The sequence below is a fragment of the Chiloscyllium plagiosum genome, chromosome 14 (genome assembly GCF_004010195.1).
Source record: "Chiloscyllium plagiosum isolate BGI_BamShark_2017 chromosome 14, ASM401019v2, whole genome shotgun sequence".
Taxonomy (NCBI): Eukaryota; Metazoa; Chordata; class Chondrichthyes; order Orectolobiformes; family Hemiscylliidae; genus Chiloscyllium; species Chiloscyllium plagiosum.
In genome coordinates, this window is record NC_057723.1 from 34,482,609 (window position 1) to 34,497,551 (window position 14,943).

Below are 14,943 nucleotides of genomic sequence, written 5' to 3' on the forward strand. Positions count from 1 at the left end.
CAGAGTTGGGCTGAGGAGTGGCAGATGGAGTTCAACCCTGCCAAGTGTGAGGTTGTCCATTTTGGAAAGACAAATAAGAATGTGGAATACAGGGTTAACGGTAGGGTTCTTAGTGAGGTGGAGGAACAGAGGGATCTTGGGGTCTATGTACATAGATCTTTGAAGGTTGCCACTCAGGTGGATAGAGTTTGTAAGAAGGCCTATGGTGTATTAGTGTTCATTAGCAGAGGGATTGAATTCAAGAGTCATGAAGTGATGATGCAACTGTACAGGATTTTGGTTAGGCCACATTTGGAGTACTGTGTGCATTTCTGGTCGCCTCACTTTAGGAAAGGTGTGGAAGCTTTGGAGAGGGTGCAGGGAGGATTTACCAGGATGTTGCCTGGAATGGAGAATAGGTCGTACGAGGATAGGTTGAGAGTGCTAGGCCTTTTCTCATTGGAACGGCGAAGGATGAGGGGTGACTTGATAGAGGTTTACAAGATGATCAGGGGAATAGATAGAGTAGACAGTCAGAGACTTTTTCCCCGGGTACAACAGAGTGTTACAAGGGGACATAAATTTAAGGTGAAGGATGGAAGGTATAGGGGAGATGTCAGGGGTAGGTTCTTTACCCAGAGAGTGGTGGGGGGATGGAATGTGCTGCCTGTGGGAGTGGCAGAGTCAGAATCATTGGTGACCTTTAAACGGCAATTGGATAGGTGCTTAAGATAGGACAAATATTCGGCACAACATCATGGGCCAAAGGGCATGTTCTGTGCTGTATTGTTCTATGTTCTATTGTTAATGGAAGTGCAAGACATACTTTGAAAATTGTTTATCTTAAAGGGAGGACATGTACTCACAAGACTCAATAGATCTGCTGAGAACATCTGGGCTACAGTTCAAAAAACATGAAGAAGAAGGAATTGAAACTTCTTATTTTGCAGAGCTCCTCATGACATCTGGGGTGGTGCTGTGCGATAATGTCAAATGGCTTTCGTTTCACAGGTTGGTCCCTCCAAACAAAATGGAGTATTTGACACTGATTTATTTAGTTTATGAGCCAATCATTTGCTTCTCACTTCCCTTTGGTTTTGTTTTTTACTCTTGTCCTGAAAACACTGGCTTATGTTGCAACAGTACAGTAGGAACCAGCTGCCATTTCATCCCTATGACCATTCTTTGTGTGAGCTTAAAACTGGGTAGAAAGATTAATCGTTTAAGATAAATTAGGTAATCTAGACCTTGTGTCAACAGAAGCAAGGATGACAATGGAAATTATTCGGAATTGACAAGATGTCTGTTCTTCTATCAGTGTATGGTCTTGTAGTAAAACATAATCCAATCGCAGCTGAACCTTTCTCACAACAAAATGTTTAAAAATTAATTAACATTTTAGTGGATAACATGTGAACTGAGACTTTTGTATCCCCTAATCTCTTGAGACAGTGCTAATAATTAAACATAATCTCTGTTTCTTTGCCTGAAACAGAATCGGAATATCTCTCTGAAGATGCGTTGTATTTGTAGTTTTTAAATTGTGCAGATCTCTTAATGTTCACCTTTGTAATAATGCCTTCACCCAAATTACATTTTTAATTCCAAATTACAGTTGCCAAAGTACCTGTTGTTTCATTTCTATTGTTGGAGAGGTGTGGACCTCTGGGACTGATGGTTCATCTGTGCTCTGTGCAGATGATGAGTTAATATCTTCCTGATTTGATTTTTCACTGATGGAGGCCAGTTTCTCCAGTTGTAACTGCCCAAGGTTGCAACAATACCTATGGTCATTCTGTTCCACCATATATGATCAAGATGACTGTTACTCCATATATGTCCAGTTACTACTTGAGCTGTCTCTTAATACTCAACTCTAGCAATGGTTGGCTTTCTGTTATTTCATATTGATGTAGCCACTCACGCCTGTTACTGCTTAAGGTTTCAATAGCTTTTTGCTATTCAAAGAGTAGTTTGGATGTGGTATGACATTAGTTTTGAACTGAATAAATTTCCATGCCTTCAGTAAGTGCATTTCTCCAATATGCAACGTGTATTACGCCATAAACTGCAGAACAGGCCTAGAGAAGTAAAATCATGTACTTACACATTTAGGATATCTTCCTGAGGAATATAATTTTTAAGCAGATAACAGTGTAAGATCAATTCAGCATCTGCAAAGGAAAACTCCAGCTTTCAAAAAGGCCAGCCTATAAGGCAGGATTGAATAGCGAGAAAAAGAAGGTGGAGTTAAGACGGTGATAACTTCTACAGAATGGATTAACAGTATAGTAGTAGTGAAATAACCTGGAAAGCTGAGAATAGTCACTAACCCAAAGAACTGAACTAAAGTTCTGAAGAGACCTCATTACATCTTGCCAATCATTGAAGGAATTTTGCTAGAAGTTTCTTGGTAAAGGTCTTCACAATCCGAGAAGTGAAGGATGGTTACTGGCAAGATAAGCTCGCTGAAAGCACCAGTTTTCTAACTATATTCTGGACAATGATCAAGAGATAGCTAATTGAATCACTCAGGATTATCTCCAGCAACTTGCCCACCACGACGTCAGACTCACTGGTCTATAATTCCCTGGCTTGTCCTTACCACCTTTCTTAAATAGTCGCAGCACATTAGTTAACCTCCAGTCTTCCAGCATCTCACCTGTAACTATCGATAATACAAATATCTCAGCAAGCGGCCCAGCAATCATTTCCCTAGCTTTCCACAGAGTTTGAGGGTACACCTAGGGATGTATGCACTTTTATGTGTTTCAAGACATCCAGCACTTCCTCCAGGATCAGGATGTGCATGTATTTGGAAAGGCAAGGACTGATTATGGATAGTCAGCATGGCTTTGTGTGTGGGAAACCATGCCTCACAAACTTGAATGTTGCTTCTTCAAAAAAAAATCAAAGAGGATTGATGAGGGCAGAGCATTACATGTGATATATATGGACTTCAGTAAGGCGTTTGACAAGGTTCCCCATGAGAGACTGGTTAGCAAGGTTACATCTCATGGAATACAGGGACAATTAGCCATTTGGATACAGAACTGGCTCAAAGGTAGAAGACAGGGTGGTGATGGAGGCCTGTTTACAGAGTGGAGTGCCACAAGGATCGGTACTGGGTCCAGTACTTTTCGTCCTTTATATAAATGATTTGGATATGAACATAGAAGGTATAGTCAGTAAGTTTGCAGATGACACCAAAATTGGAGATGTAGTGGACAGCGAAGAATGTAAGTTGATAGCCAGACATGGGATTTAGTAAGGCTTTTGAAAAATATCCCATATGGCACACACATTTCTAAAATATAAAAGCCCACGTTGTCCAAGGGAAAATGGCATAAAGTTGTACAGCACAGAACAGACCCTTCGCTCCAATTTGTCCATGCTGAATAGATATCCAAAATTAATCTAGTCCCATTTGTTCTATATCCCTCTAAACCCTTTCTATTCACTTCCCCATCCAGATGCCTTTTAAATGTTGTTATTACACCAGTCTCCCATCACTTCCTCTGGTAGCTCATTCCATACATGTGTGAAAAAGTTGCCCCTTAGGTCCCTTTTCAGTCTTTCTCCTCCCACCTTAAACCTATGCCCTCTACTTTTGGAATTCCCCATCCCTGGGCAAAAGATCTTGGCTATTCACCCTATCTGTGCCCCTCATGATTTTACAAACATCTATAATGTCATCCCTCAGCCTCTGACACTCCAGGGTAAACAGCCCCAGCGTATTCAGACCCTCCCACATCTTTTTAAATCGTTTATGAGCCCTTTCAAGTTTCACAACATCCTTCCTATAGCAGGGAGACCAGAATTGCATGTAGTATTCCAAAATTGGCCTAATCAATGTCCTGTACAGCTGCAACATGACCTCTCAACTCCTGCACTCAATGCACTGATCAATAAAGGCAAGCATATCAAATGTCGCCTTCATTATCCGATCTACCTGCAATTTCACTTTCAAGGAACTATGAACTTGCACTCCAAGATCTTTTTGTTAGGGTTAAATCTAAAGTTAGCTCAGTGGCAGGAAGTAAGAGGTAATGTCTGATGGCTGTTTTTGTGACTGTGATGGTGTTTCCAGTGGGGTTCTTCAGCGCTCAGTGCCAGATACATTCCTTTTCAAGATATATATCAACAAGTTAGATATAAATGTAGGGACCCAGATTAATAAGTTTATAGATGATAATGAAATGGGCCATGTGGTTGATAGTGAGGAAGCAAACTGGAACTGTAGGAAGATGTCTTGTACTCACCAGGTGGACAGGAATTTGCAGGAGGAATTCAGCACAAAGAAGGTGGAGGGAAAACAAGGCAAAGGATTGCACAATAACTGGTCGGGTGTTGATTTTGAGGTATCACAAAACAGAAGCATCTTACAGTGTGTATCCACAGATCACTGACAGCAGTGAAGTCACCATAATAAGCGTGAACCAGAGGACTCTACTCTCATCAGTGAGAGATGACAGGTGGTTTAATCTGAGGGTCACCTGCCTCAGGCGAGGGAAGAGGTTGAGAAGGAGAATCCTTCGGAACATTTAACTGTTTTCACAGATTTATGACTTAACAGCTGTATAAAAATATTCACAGAAACATTGCTACCTTTTCATTTACTATGTCAGATGTGTGTTGCATTGGGTGAAAATGTATGGGGAAAAGAGCGTTTCTTTTCAGTAATCTTTATTTTCACAATCTTTATGATCTCTGTTTGTTCTTCTGGTCTTGTAACACTAGTTTTTTTAAAAAACTTGTAAGTTTACATTTTAAGCATCAAACTGCCACTTTAATATACAAGTTATTAAAATTGTATTAACCTTGAGAAATTTGTATCTGATACAGTGGTTATGACTTTGGCTACTTGATCAAGCTTCTAACCCATTCACGACTACCAGAAGAAGAGCAAGAATTCTTTGATATCCTGCATTTGTTCTTTCCTGCTATCTATGATGTGAAATATCTGATGAAAAGCTGTAAAAATCTTAAGGTATTTGCATGAAGTTGAAATTAAATTGCATGTTTTCTGGTTAGGTTGAAAATCACAACTTAACAGTAGTAATTCAGCTAAATGTGTCTGTGATGGGTGCCATTAATGTTAGGGAAATCATTCCAAGTAGGCTGGTATTGTGAATTTTTGTCAGTGTGTACTTATCTATATGTCAGTATTTTACAAATGTTAGGGAAATTGTCATTGGCTAAAATTATTGTAATGCACTTGGCAAAATTTTTTCTGAAGTCTAAACATTTATTATTTATTGAGTAAAACACACAAACTATGAGTGGGGGCCTTTTGAAGTGCCCTGACTATTTGATATGACCATGGCAGATCCTTTATCTAAAGGCCATATTTCCACTTACTTTCCATACCCTTAATGTTTTTAACATCTAAAACCATGAAAGTCTTCAGTTTATATCAACCATAGTGATTCATTTCACTGTGGTTTTGTTTCCTTTCAAGCGCAGGAACATCTTCCCAACTGCACATGGCAACCACAGCTCACCACTGAATATTTTATCTGTCTCCTCCCTGAGGTCCCCGTTCCCTACTGCCTCAATTTTCACTCCTGATCATTGTCTCCTCCCACTGCCAGTGACAGAGCAGCAGAAATCCAAATGGTCGTCACTGGCAATCTGCTTGAGGGCATCCAGGAGGTACTTGTAGCTTGTCAGTCAAACATAAATGAGGCTTCTGGCCATTACAGCCTTAGGTTTCCTCTTTCTGAGAAAGGGATGATACCTCGTTCATTCTGCATCAGCAGGCTGGCTCAATCCAATTTCTATCCCAGTTTGTCATCTTCCTAATAACATTCTCTTCTGAACTAAAACAGTGCTAGCAAATTTAGTTGTTGAAATAGCTGTCTAAAATAAATTAATCAGTCACATTTAACAGTGAGTGGACATTTTCCACAGGGTGGTCTACAAGAAGTTGCTGAACAGCTTGAGTTGGAGCGAATTGGACGACAGCACCAGGCAGGCTCAGATTCACTATTGACAGGCATGGCTTTCTTCAGAATGAGGGAGGTATGGAAGTGACAAATGTCAAGAAAAATTATTTTTAAAATGTTGATCTATATTAAGAGTTGATCACTGGTACAAACTTTTACAGAAGTCAAATCAATCTATTAACTATGATATAAACAAATAGTAAACCTGTTTTCCTGAGGTATGGGGTGAGAAAACTTTTTGACTGGAAGTTTCATGAGAACTCAGTTTATCTCCGTTATTGTTGCCAGATGCAATTTTAATATGAAGTTACTGTATTTAAAACTATATGAAATCAAAGACTAAAATTTATTTATCTAAAGGAAAAAAAAGAGTGTGCAAATTCAGAATTGTGGCTTCCCTCTTGGAGACAATAAATGTTAATGCTGTGGGCTTGGCCAACAGAAATTCGGTAGTCGTTGCTGCACAAACTTTGGTTCCATTGCACCTCCAAGTGCATTAATTGTGATATGGTACCATGCAGTACACAAACTAGATTAGCTAACCTTAGGTTCTGGGGCTAGATTACTGCTTTGTTCACAGGTGATCCTGAGAAATGCCTGTCCAGTGTTTACTGTTCGTTGTAAATTTATCCTAAATATTTACACTTTTATTTCTCAGTTATTTTTTGAAGACAACATTGATGACACAAAATACTGTGGACATTTGTATGGTCTTGGATCAGGTTTAACTAACAACCACAATGGGACAGCTGGGACATCAGAAGAAGAAACCAACAGCAAACAGCACTGACCACAGCTGAGATGTTTTATCAAACCTTGATGTTTTTAGACAGACATTTTACTACAAAATGAGTGTTATTCTCCTAACACACAATTTGGAGATATTTGGCAGTGTACTGCCTAGAGGTATTAAACGTGGCTGCTTTTTTATTAAAAGAAGAAAACATTTGCCATTTAACATTTGTAAATGCTGTGCCGTTGCTCATTGTTTTCCAGATCAGTAAGTGACATGAGAGGGAAGCCAGGCTAGGGTCAATCTGCAGTGGTCCAATAGGACCCTTTGGATTGTACTTTGATCCAAGTTTATTTGTTTTTATCTTTATTAATCACTATTTCATCCGCCCCCTTTATGTTTTCCTTTTGTTTCCTCTTTGTTTTTCTTGAACAGGTGAGTTGCAGTGAAAATTACATCACATTGTTTTGCTTGTTTTATGCAATAATAAGCTGTAGCAACATGGACTTGTGCATTGTAATAACCTTGTGGTTTTATTTTGAGATTCCATATCCATGCCTGAAAAAACATTCTTCCTGAAGGATGGCTGTGGGTATAAAATTATTTCAGGGCTAGACCTTTTTGTGTTCACATTTATTGTGTGGTGCAGTGTTCACTAAGTATTTTAATGCCTTGTAGAGTGGAATTTTCACTATTAGAATGGAAGGGAAAAAGCTTCCAGTTCCACTAATGCCCTATAAATTATTATTATGCTAATTCAATTGACTTAAACAGCTAAAAGCAGGAATTTCAACTGGGGTATTTAGCTTATTTTATGACAGTCCTGTTATTAATTTTCAACATAAATGAGTTCATTTAAAACATTGTTCTTGTTTATGCTTTTATCAAATTCTTGTTATTAATGTTGTAATTAATCCTGTTTAAAGTAAGAAATAGAATTAAGATTTTTTACATCAATTTTTAAAATAAAATTGTTAATTGTAACTCTTGATCTTTTCATCATCTGAGTATCCAGTAAAAAGTAAATCTAATTTTGCAATTAGTTCATTCCATTCACTGTGTTTGTATCATAGACCTGAAATGTGATATTGAATAGTGGGTTATGTACCATTTTCCTTTGTGAACTGAATTGGATGCCTGAGCCATGTGCGTTTTGTTCTGATATATGATTAATGACTGCATTGCTAATACCACAGGGATGATAAATTGATCCAAGTCCCATTGGTTAAATATTACAGTTTTGCTTTAAGTTGAATGAAAAGAGGCACTTGTATATGGACTTGAACAAAAACTTAAATGTTAGTTTCCCTTGTACAGTCAATCTCTTAATGTTGCTGGAGAGGGGTCTCTGTTGATGGAAGTAGTTTTACATGTAAAATGTTTAACTTCATATTTTGTGTTTAATTAATTCCAACTTACAAAAATGGATCTTAAGTTAAAACAGTAGTGCAAGATGTAGCTATTGATATTTCACAACAGATGAAAGCCTTTTCATTTAAAGCACTTCCCTCTACAGAAAGCTCCTTTTTTAAAAATTAACTCATTGTATTTAATATTTTGGTTACGTTGCAAGCTATCTGAATCTTATAAAAACTGAACCAATGTAATTTAAATAAGTTTGTAAATTAAAAGTTTGATTCGTAAAAGAAGTGTATAATTGACAGCCCAGTTTAGCAACAAAGAATAATAAAATGCAGTGTTGGTATACATCCATACATTTTTTCAGTTATACAAATTAATAATTGTGCACAAAGTTTGAAGTTACACAGAATTAATTTTTTTTTCGAATTGTGCCATGGGAGACTCTTAAAAGTTTTGATTCAAGTGCAAGTTGACGTTTGACACCTCCGACTCACTCTAATTCTGCATTTGTCTCTTACTTCCATTTTGCTTGTTTCTTTTATCAGTCATTTGACTGCTATTCCATGTTGTCATCTGCAAATTTACTACTATATTCTCAAAGTCATTAGTGAGATTGTTGAATAACTTAATTTGTATCAATCATAGTATCAATTCCGAATTTCTCCATGATACTCTACGACCATAATGGTTCAGTTGATGCAGTCGTAAGCTAGACCAGTGATTAAGGAAATTGATTGATTGATTTAATCCTCTCCATTATAAGTACTTTAAAGTGATTATTTGTACCTTGCTGCAATTGGAGATGTTTTACGCTAATCCACGTTGAACTGCAGTGAGCAAGTTCCATGTTGTAAAATTTGTTATTTCAACTTTGAAAGTTGTAATAAGTTGAAACATTTCTTTGATTTCTTAACCAAGTGTGATTTAATAGAAGGCTGTAATGTTAAAGTGAAACCATTTAGATTATAGTGTCATTATGGGTAAGTGGCAGTGCTCTTGCTCCTGATTCAAAGATTGTGGTTGCAATCAAATTTGGTTCTTGAGCAAATATATTTAGGTTGGTAGGTATACTGGAGTGTTCCGTTGTTGTAAGGCCCTGTTGCTTGAAATATTAAACTCAAATCCATTAATTTTGGAAGGACTTGAGATTCCATGGAACTTGCAGAAATAATCAGATAACTTTGCTGTTTTAACCAGTATACATCATTCGTGATTATCACCACAACAGACAACATCTCTCTGATTTATGTTTTTGGAACTATGCTGTGCACAAATTATCTGCTGTCTTCCCCCACAAATCACTGGCGACTATCATTTCTGAAGCATTTTTGGAGCATTGAGGTTGTGTTTGGTGCTTTGTCAATGTAAGTATGTTTCTTACTTTTGCACAGAATATAAACAGTAAGAAGAGTTCAACCGGGGGTAGCTTGTACTGGGAGTAGAAGCAATAAACCATGTCTTCTGCTGTGATTGCCAAGCCTGTGATGCGAGGCCTATTGGCCAAACGTCTGCGATTTCAGTTGGCTGTGGCTTTTACTTTAGCTTTTGCAGCAGCTGGTACCTTCAAGTTTGTAGTAGGTGAATCCAGGAAGAAAGCATATGCTGACTTCTATAAGAAGTATGATTCAATGAAGGCTTTTGAGGCCATGAGGGATGCTGGTATATTTGAAAGTGTGAAACCAAAGAAGTAGAGTCTTTCAAAGGAACCTTGAAATGAATGACAAGATTGCTCCTCTGTCTTACACTGGGGAACTGGAAATATATGCTTTGTGCATTCTATACCTGATTTATAAATAAAATATTGAATTTTCTGACCTGAAAAAGAAAAGAAGAGTTCAACCAGTTTTTTTATTCATTTGTGGGACTTGGGTGTTGCTGGCTGGCCAGCATTGATATCCCATCCCTATTTGCCCTTGAGAAGGTGGTGGTGAGCTGCCACCTTGAATTGCTGCAGTCCACTTGCTGTGGGGTTCCAGCATCTGCAGTCCTCACTTTTGCCTAGATGAATATTTAGGTACTAATCCTAACAACTCATGTTCACTGGCCACTGGAAAAAAAAACGCATTAGAAATAATGGAGCGAATAGCGCTGCTTTTGATGAGACCCCATTCGAGTAATGTCTGATTCCAAGCTGAAATCTATGTTTATTACACCATGTTTGAATTCTGATTCTTTATCCTTGCTTCCCTCCTGCTGTGAAACACCCTTCAAAATTCATGACAGTGGTCCTATTCAGGAGCAATTTATATACAGACACTTAGATATTTGGAAGATACTTTATATATCCTTTGATATTTAGAATATCTTCAGTTCAAGTTCACTGGTGATCCTTCCTTATCTTCAGTTTCAATTTTGAAAATCCATTACTGTAAATGCACGTTATTACAGTTTATTGCGCAAAATAGAGGCATGGGATTGAGGGTGATTTAGCAATTTGGATCAGAAATTGGCTAGCGAAGAAGATCTGCAAGGATCTGTTTCGGGTCCACTGTTGTTTGTAATTTTTATAAATGACCTTAATGAGGATGTAGAAGGATGGATTAGTAAATTTGCGGATGACACTAAGGTCAGTAGAGTTGTGGATAGTGACTAAGGATGTTATAGGTTATAGAGGGACATAAATAAGCTACAGAGCTGGGCTGAGAGGTGGCAAATGGAGTTTAATGCAGAAAAATGTGAGGTGATTCACTTTGGAACGAGAATCAGGAATGCAGAGTACTGGGCTAATGGTAAGATTCTTGGTAGTATAGATGGAGCAGAGGGATCTCAGTGTCCAGATACATAGATCCTTGAAAGTTGCTACCCTGGTTGATAGCTTTTGGTGTGTTAGCATTATTGGTAAAGGGATTGAGTTTTGGAACCATGAGGCCATGCTGCAGCTGTATAAAATTCTGGTGTAGTTGCATTTGGAGTATTGCGTACAGTTCTGGTCACTGCATTACAAGAAGGATGTGGAAGCTTTAGAAAAGGTTCAGAGGAGATTTGTGAGGATGTTGCCTGGTATGGAGGGGAGGTCTTACGAGGAAAGGCTGAGGGACTTGAGGCTGTTTTTGTTAGAGAGAAGAAGGTTGAGAGGTGACTTAATTGAGACATATAAGATAATCAGAGGGTTAGATATTTTGGACAGTGAGAACCTTTTTCCTCGAATGGTGATGGCTAGCACAAGGGGACATAGCTTTAAATTGAGGGGTGATAGATATAGGACAGTTGACAGGTAGTTTCTTTACTCAGTAGTAGGGGCACGGAACACTCTGCCTGCAACAGGAGTCGACTCGCCAACTTTAAGGGCATTTAAATGCTCATTGGATAGGCATATGGATGAGAATGGAATAGCGTAGGTTAGATGGTCTTCAGATTGGTTTCACAGGTCAGCACATCATCAAGGGCCGAAGGGCCTGTACTGCGCTGTAATGTTCTATACTCTATAATAACAAAGCTTTATAAACTATATTGCTGTGGCTCTCACATGATCATTTGTACTACACTGGTGTAGCTGGTCTTGTTTGTGATGTTAAGAGAGCAGTGAGAATGAGTGTTTCTAGTATAGAGTCATAGAGTTTACAGCATGGAAACAGACCTATCAATCCAACTTGTCCATGTTGACCAGATATTCTAAATTAATCTAATCCCACTTGTCTGCACTTCGTCCATATCTCGCTAAACCTTTCCTCTTCATGTACCCATCCAGGCGTCTTTTAAATGCTGTAATTGGACCAGCTTTCAACATTTCCTCTGGCAGCTCATTCCATACATGCACCACTCTCTGCGTGGAAAAGTTGCTCCTTAGGTCCCTTTTAAATCTTTCCCCCCTCACATTAAACCTATGCCCTCTATTTTTGAATTTGCCCATCCTGGGGAAAAAGATCTTGTCTATTCACTATCCATTACCCTCATGATTTTATAAACTTCTATAAGGTCACCCCTCAACCTCTGACATTCCAGGAAAACAGCCCTGGTCTATTCAGCCTCTCCCAACAGTTCAAACTCTCTAAACCTGCCAACATCCTTGTAAATCTTTTCTGAACCCTTTCATGTTTCACAACATCCTTGCTTTAGCAGGGTGACCAGAACTGCACACAGTATTTCAAAAAGTGGCCTAACAAATGTCCTGTATAGCTGCAACATGACTCCCAACACACATAATAATTGCACTGACCAATAAAGGCAAATGCCTTCTGCACTATCCTGTATACCTGCTACTCCATTTTCAAGGAAATATAAACTTGCACTCCAATATCTCTCTTTTTCAGCAATGCTTCCCAGGATTACCCGTTAGTGTATAAGTCCTGCCCTGATTTGCTTTTCCAAAATGCAGCACCTTACATATATCTAAATTAAATTTCATCTGCCACTCCTCAGCCCATCTCATCAAGATGATCCCAATCATGGCATTGTACGTCAATAACTTGTATTTTACACTAACATGGTTAGCAGATTACACGTCACAAACCTGACATACACCACGTGGACTACACCAGTTCAAGAAGCCAGCTTAACACCACTTCTGCAAAGGTATTGTAGGATAAGTAGTAAATTCTCCGTCTTGCCAGTGTTCACATCTCACTAATGAATGAATGAAAAAGAAAATCAACTTAAATGTGGAGGGTAGAGGGTGATCTTCACTGCCACTAATAAAATACAAAAGAATAATTACTTCTGCAGATTTTAGTAACTAAAGTGTGTTATTGGTCTATCTCATTGTACCTTGCGTGTTTTGTTTCTTTGCTATGTTTACATAGCTGATTCTGTTGCAGGTCCTCCATTCCTTATTTGACGTGCCATGTGCATGTTTATTACCTCGTTTGTATGCTGAGTTATTCTACTCTCGACTTTCCCTCCCTCCCATGGCAACAAACCCTTCAGTAGTTATCAATAGTAATGCTATTCTGGAGCAAATGATGTACAACTATCTTTAAAATTGCTATATTCCTTTCAATGAGCTCAATCTAGTTTTCATTTGGAGTAAAATAACTATTTCTTCATATGATTTCTATAGCTTCTATCTATTTATTGTTAACAATTGTTAATTGTACAACCCATTGAGCAATGGGTTTTATAACCTCTTTTATTGAATGTTCAAAGTTAATGAGCGACTGAATGCATCGTCAAGCAGCAATACTAAATATCAATTGGTCATTTGCTAGTACTTTTATTCTTGAACCACCTTTGGCTAGAATTTATATAAAAGTGAAAACAAGTTAGTAGTCAGCAATTTGATGTAAAATTGTATTTATTTAACCTGTGAATTCAGAGATCATGGTCTTGGTGCTTTGCAGCTTGCATATTTTAGTGCGTATAAGAAATAATTTGGTAAATACTAGATTCTGAAGACTTGTATTTCAGGGGAAAAGATCACACTTTAAAACTGAGTTGGGGTTTTTTCATCAGATGATACTGTAAATGGTGGAAATATAATTTGATAACATTCTAAAAATTCAGAAACAAATTAAGAGCTGAAGTCGATCATTTGGTCCCTCAGGTATGGTCTGCTCTTCAGTAAGTGGTTTGTGTTTTAAATTCCACATTCCTTAATCTTAGGTTCTTGTCAGGCAAGAAAGTCAAACTACCTTTGTCTTAAAAATTATTCAATGACCCTGCTCCAACCACCTCCGGAGACTTCCAAACTCTCTCACTATTCAGAAAAAAATATTTTAATCTCTGCCCTGAAAGGGTTATTCGTAATTTGAACACAATGCCCCCTAGTTCTGGACTACCCACAAGAGAAAGTAGCCTTTCCAGGGCCACCATGTCAAGACCATTCAGGGACTTATACAGTTGAATCAAGTTATTCCTTTTAAGCTCCAGTGGATAGAAACTCTGCCTGTCCAACTCATCCTCATAAGATGACCTATTAATTCCTGCTATCGTTGAAGAAGAAATAAGAAATTAAACTAAATTATACTAATAGTAGTTAATTTACATTGGTCAACATTTTTAATTTTAAAGTTTCTTCAGAAGTCACACGAGCAGATGTGCACCATTCAGTTAATCGTTCTGCTTCACATTCAGTGAGATCATAGCTCATCTGATGATCTGCAGCTCTGCTTTTCTGCCTTTCCCCCGGATCCCTTAATTCTTTTATTGATTAAGAATCTGTCAGTCTCTGCACTGAATATACTTCATGATGCAGTCTTTACAGCACTCTGCAGTAAAGAATTCCTAGGATTTGCTACTTTCCTCAATTCAGTTGTTGGTAAAGTTGGAAAAGGTTAATAAGAGATAGGATATATAACCATCTAGAAAAGAATAATCTGATCAGAGACAGTCAGCACGGTTTTGTGAGGGGTAGGTCGTGCCTAACGAATCTTATTGACTTTTTTGGCAAAGTGACCAAACAGGTAGATGAGAGTAAACCGGTTGATGTGGTTTATATGGATTTCAGCAACGTGTTCCCCACAGTAGGCTATTGAAGAAAATGCGGAGAAATAGGATTGTGGGAGACATAGCAGTTTGGATCAGTAATTAGCTTGCTGAAAGAAAACCGAGGGTTGTAGTTGATGAAACATGTTCATCTTGGTGTCCAGTTACTAGCGGTGTACTGCAAGGGTCGGTGTTGGGTCCACTGCTGTTTGTCATTTTTGTAAATGACCTGGATGAGGGCTTAGAAGGGTGGGTTAGTAAATTTGCGGACGACACTAAGGTCGGTGGAGTTGTGGATAGTGACGAAGGATGGAACAGGTTGCAGAGAGACATAGAGAGGATGCAGAGCTGGGCTGAGAGGTGGCAAATGGAGTTTAATGTGGACAAGTGTGAGGTAATACACTTTGGCCGGAGTAATCGGAATGCAAAGTGCAGATGAGCAGAGAGATCTGTGTCCATGTACACAGATCCCTGAAAGTTGCCACCCAGATTGACAGAATTGTTAAGAAGGCATACAGTGTTTTGGCCTTTATTAATAGAGGGATTGAGTTCCGGGACCAG

The 14,943-nt window shown here is 38.4% G+C and overlaps 2 protein-coding genes across 2 annotated transcripts in view; both read left to right on the top strand.

Annotated features, from left to right (window-relative positions):
* cnot8 (CCR4-NOT transcription complex, subunit 8) overlaps nt 1-8,512 on the top strand; it is a 17,020-nt gene extending 8,508 nt beyond the window's left edge. Inside the window, exons 4-7 of the mRNA XM_043703523.1 lie at nt 829-990; nt 4,825-4,969; nt 5,893-6,003; nt 6,586-8,512. Of these exons, the coding sequence (XP_043559458.1) occupies nt 829-990; nt 4,825-4,969; nt 5,893-6,003; nt 6,586-6,717 (550 nt within the window). The 3' untranslated portion in view covers nt 6,718-8,512. The remainder of the gene's footprint in view (nt 1-828; nt 991-4,824; nt 4,970-5,892; nt 6,004-6,585) is intronic.
* A 926-nt stretch (nt 8,513-9,438) lies between these two features.
* Nucleotides 9,439-9,833, top strand: LOC122556618 (cytochrome c oxidase subunit 6C-1-like). The gene has a single exon (XM_043703525.1). It carries the CDS (start codon nt 9,477-9,479, stop codon nt 9,711-9,713), a length of 237 nt encoding a protein of 78 aa, XP_043559460.1. The 5' UTR covers nt 9,439-9,476; the 3' UTR covers nt 9,714-9,833.
* Nucleotides 9,834-14,943: the final 5,110 nt, after the last annotated feature.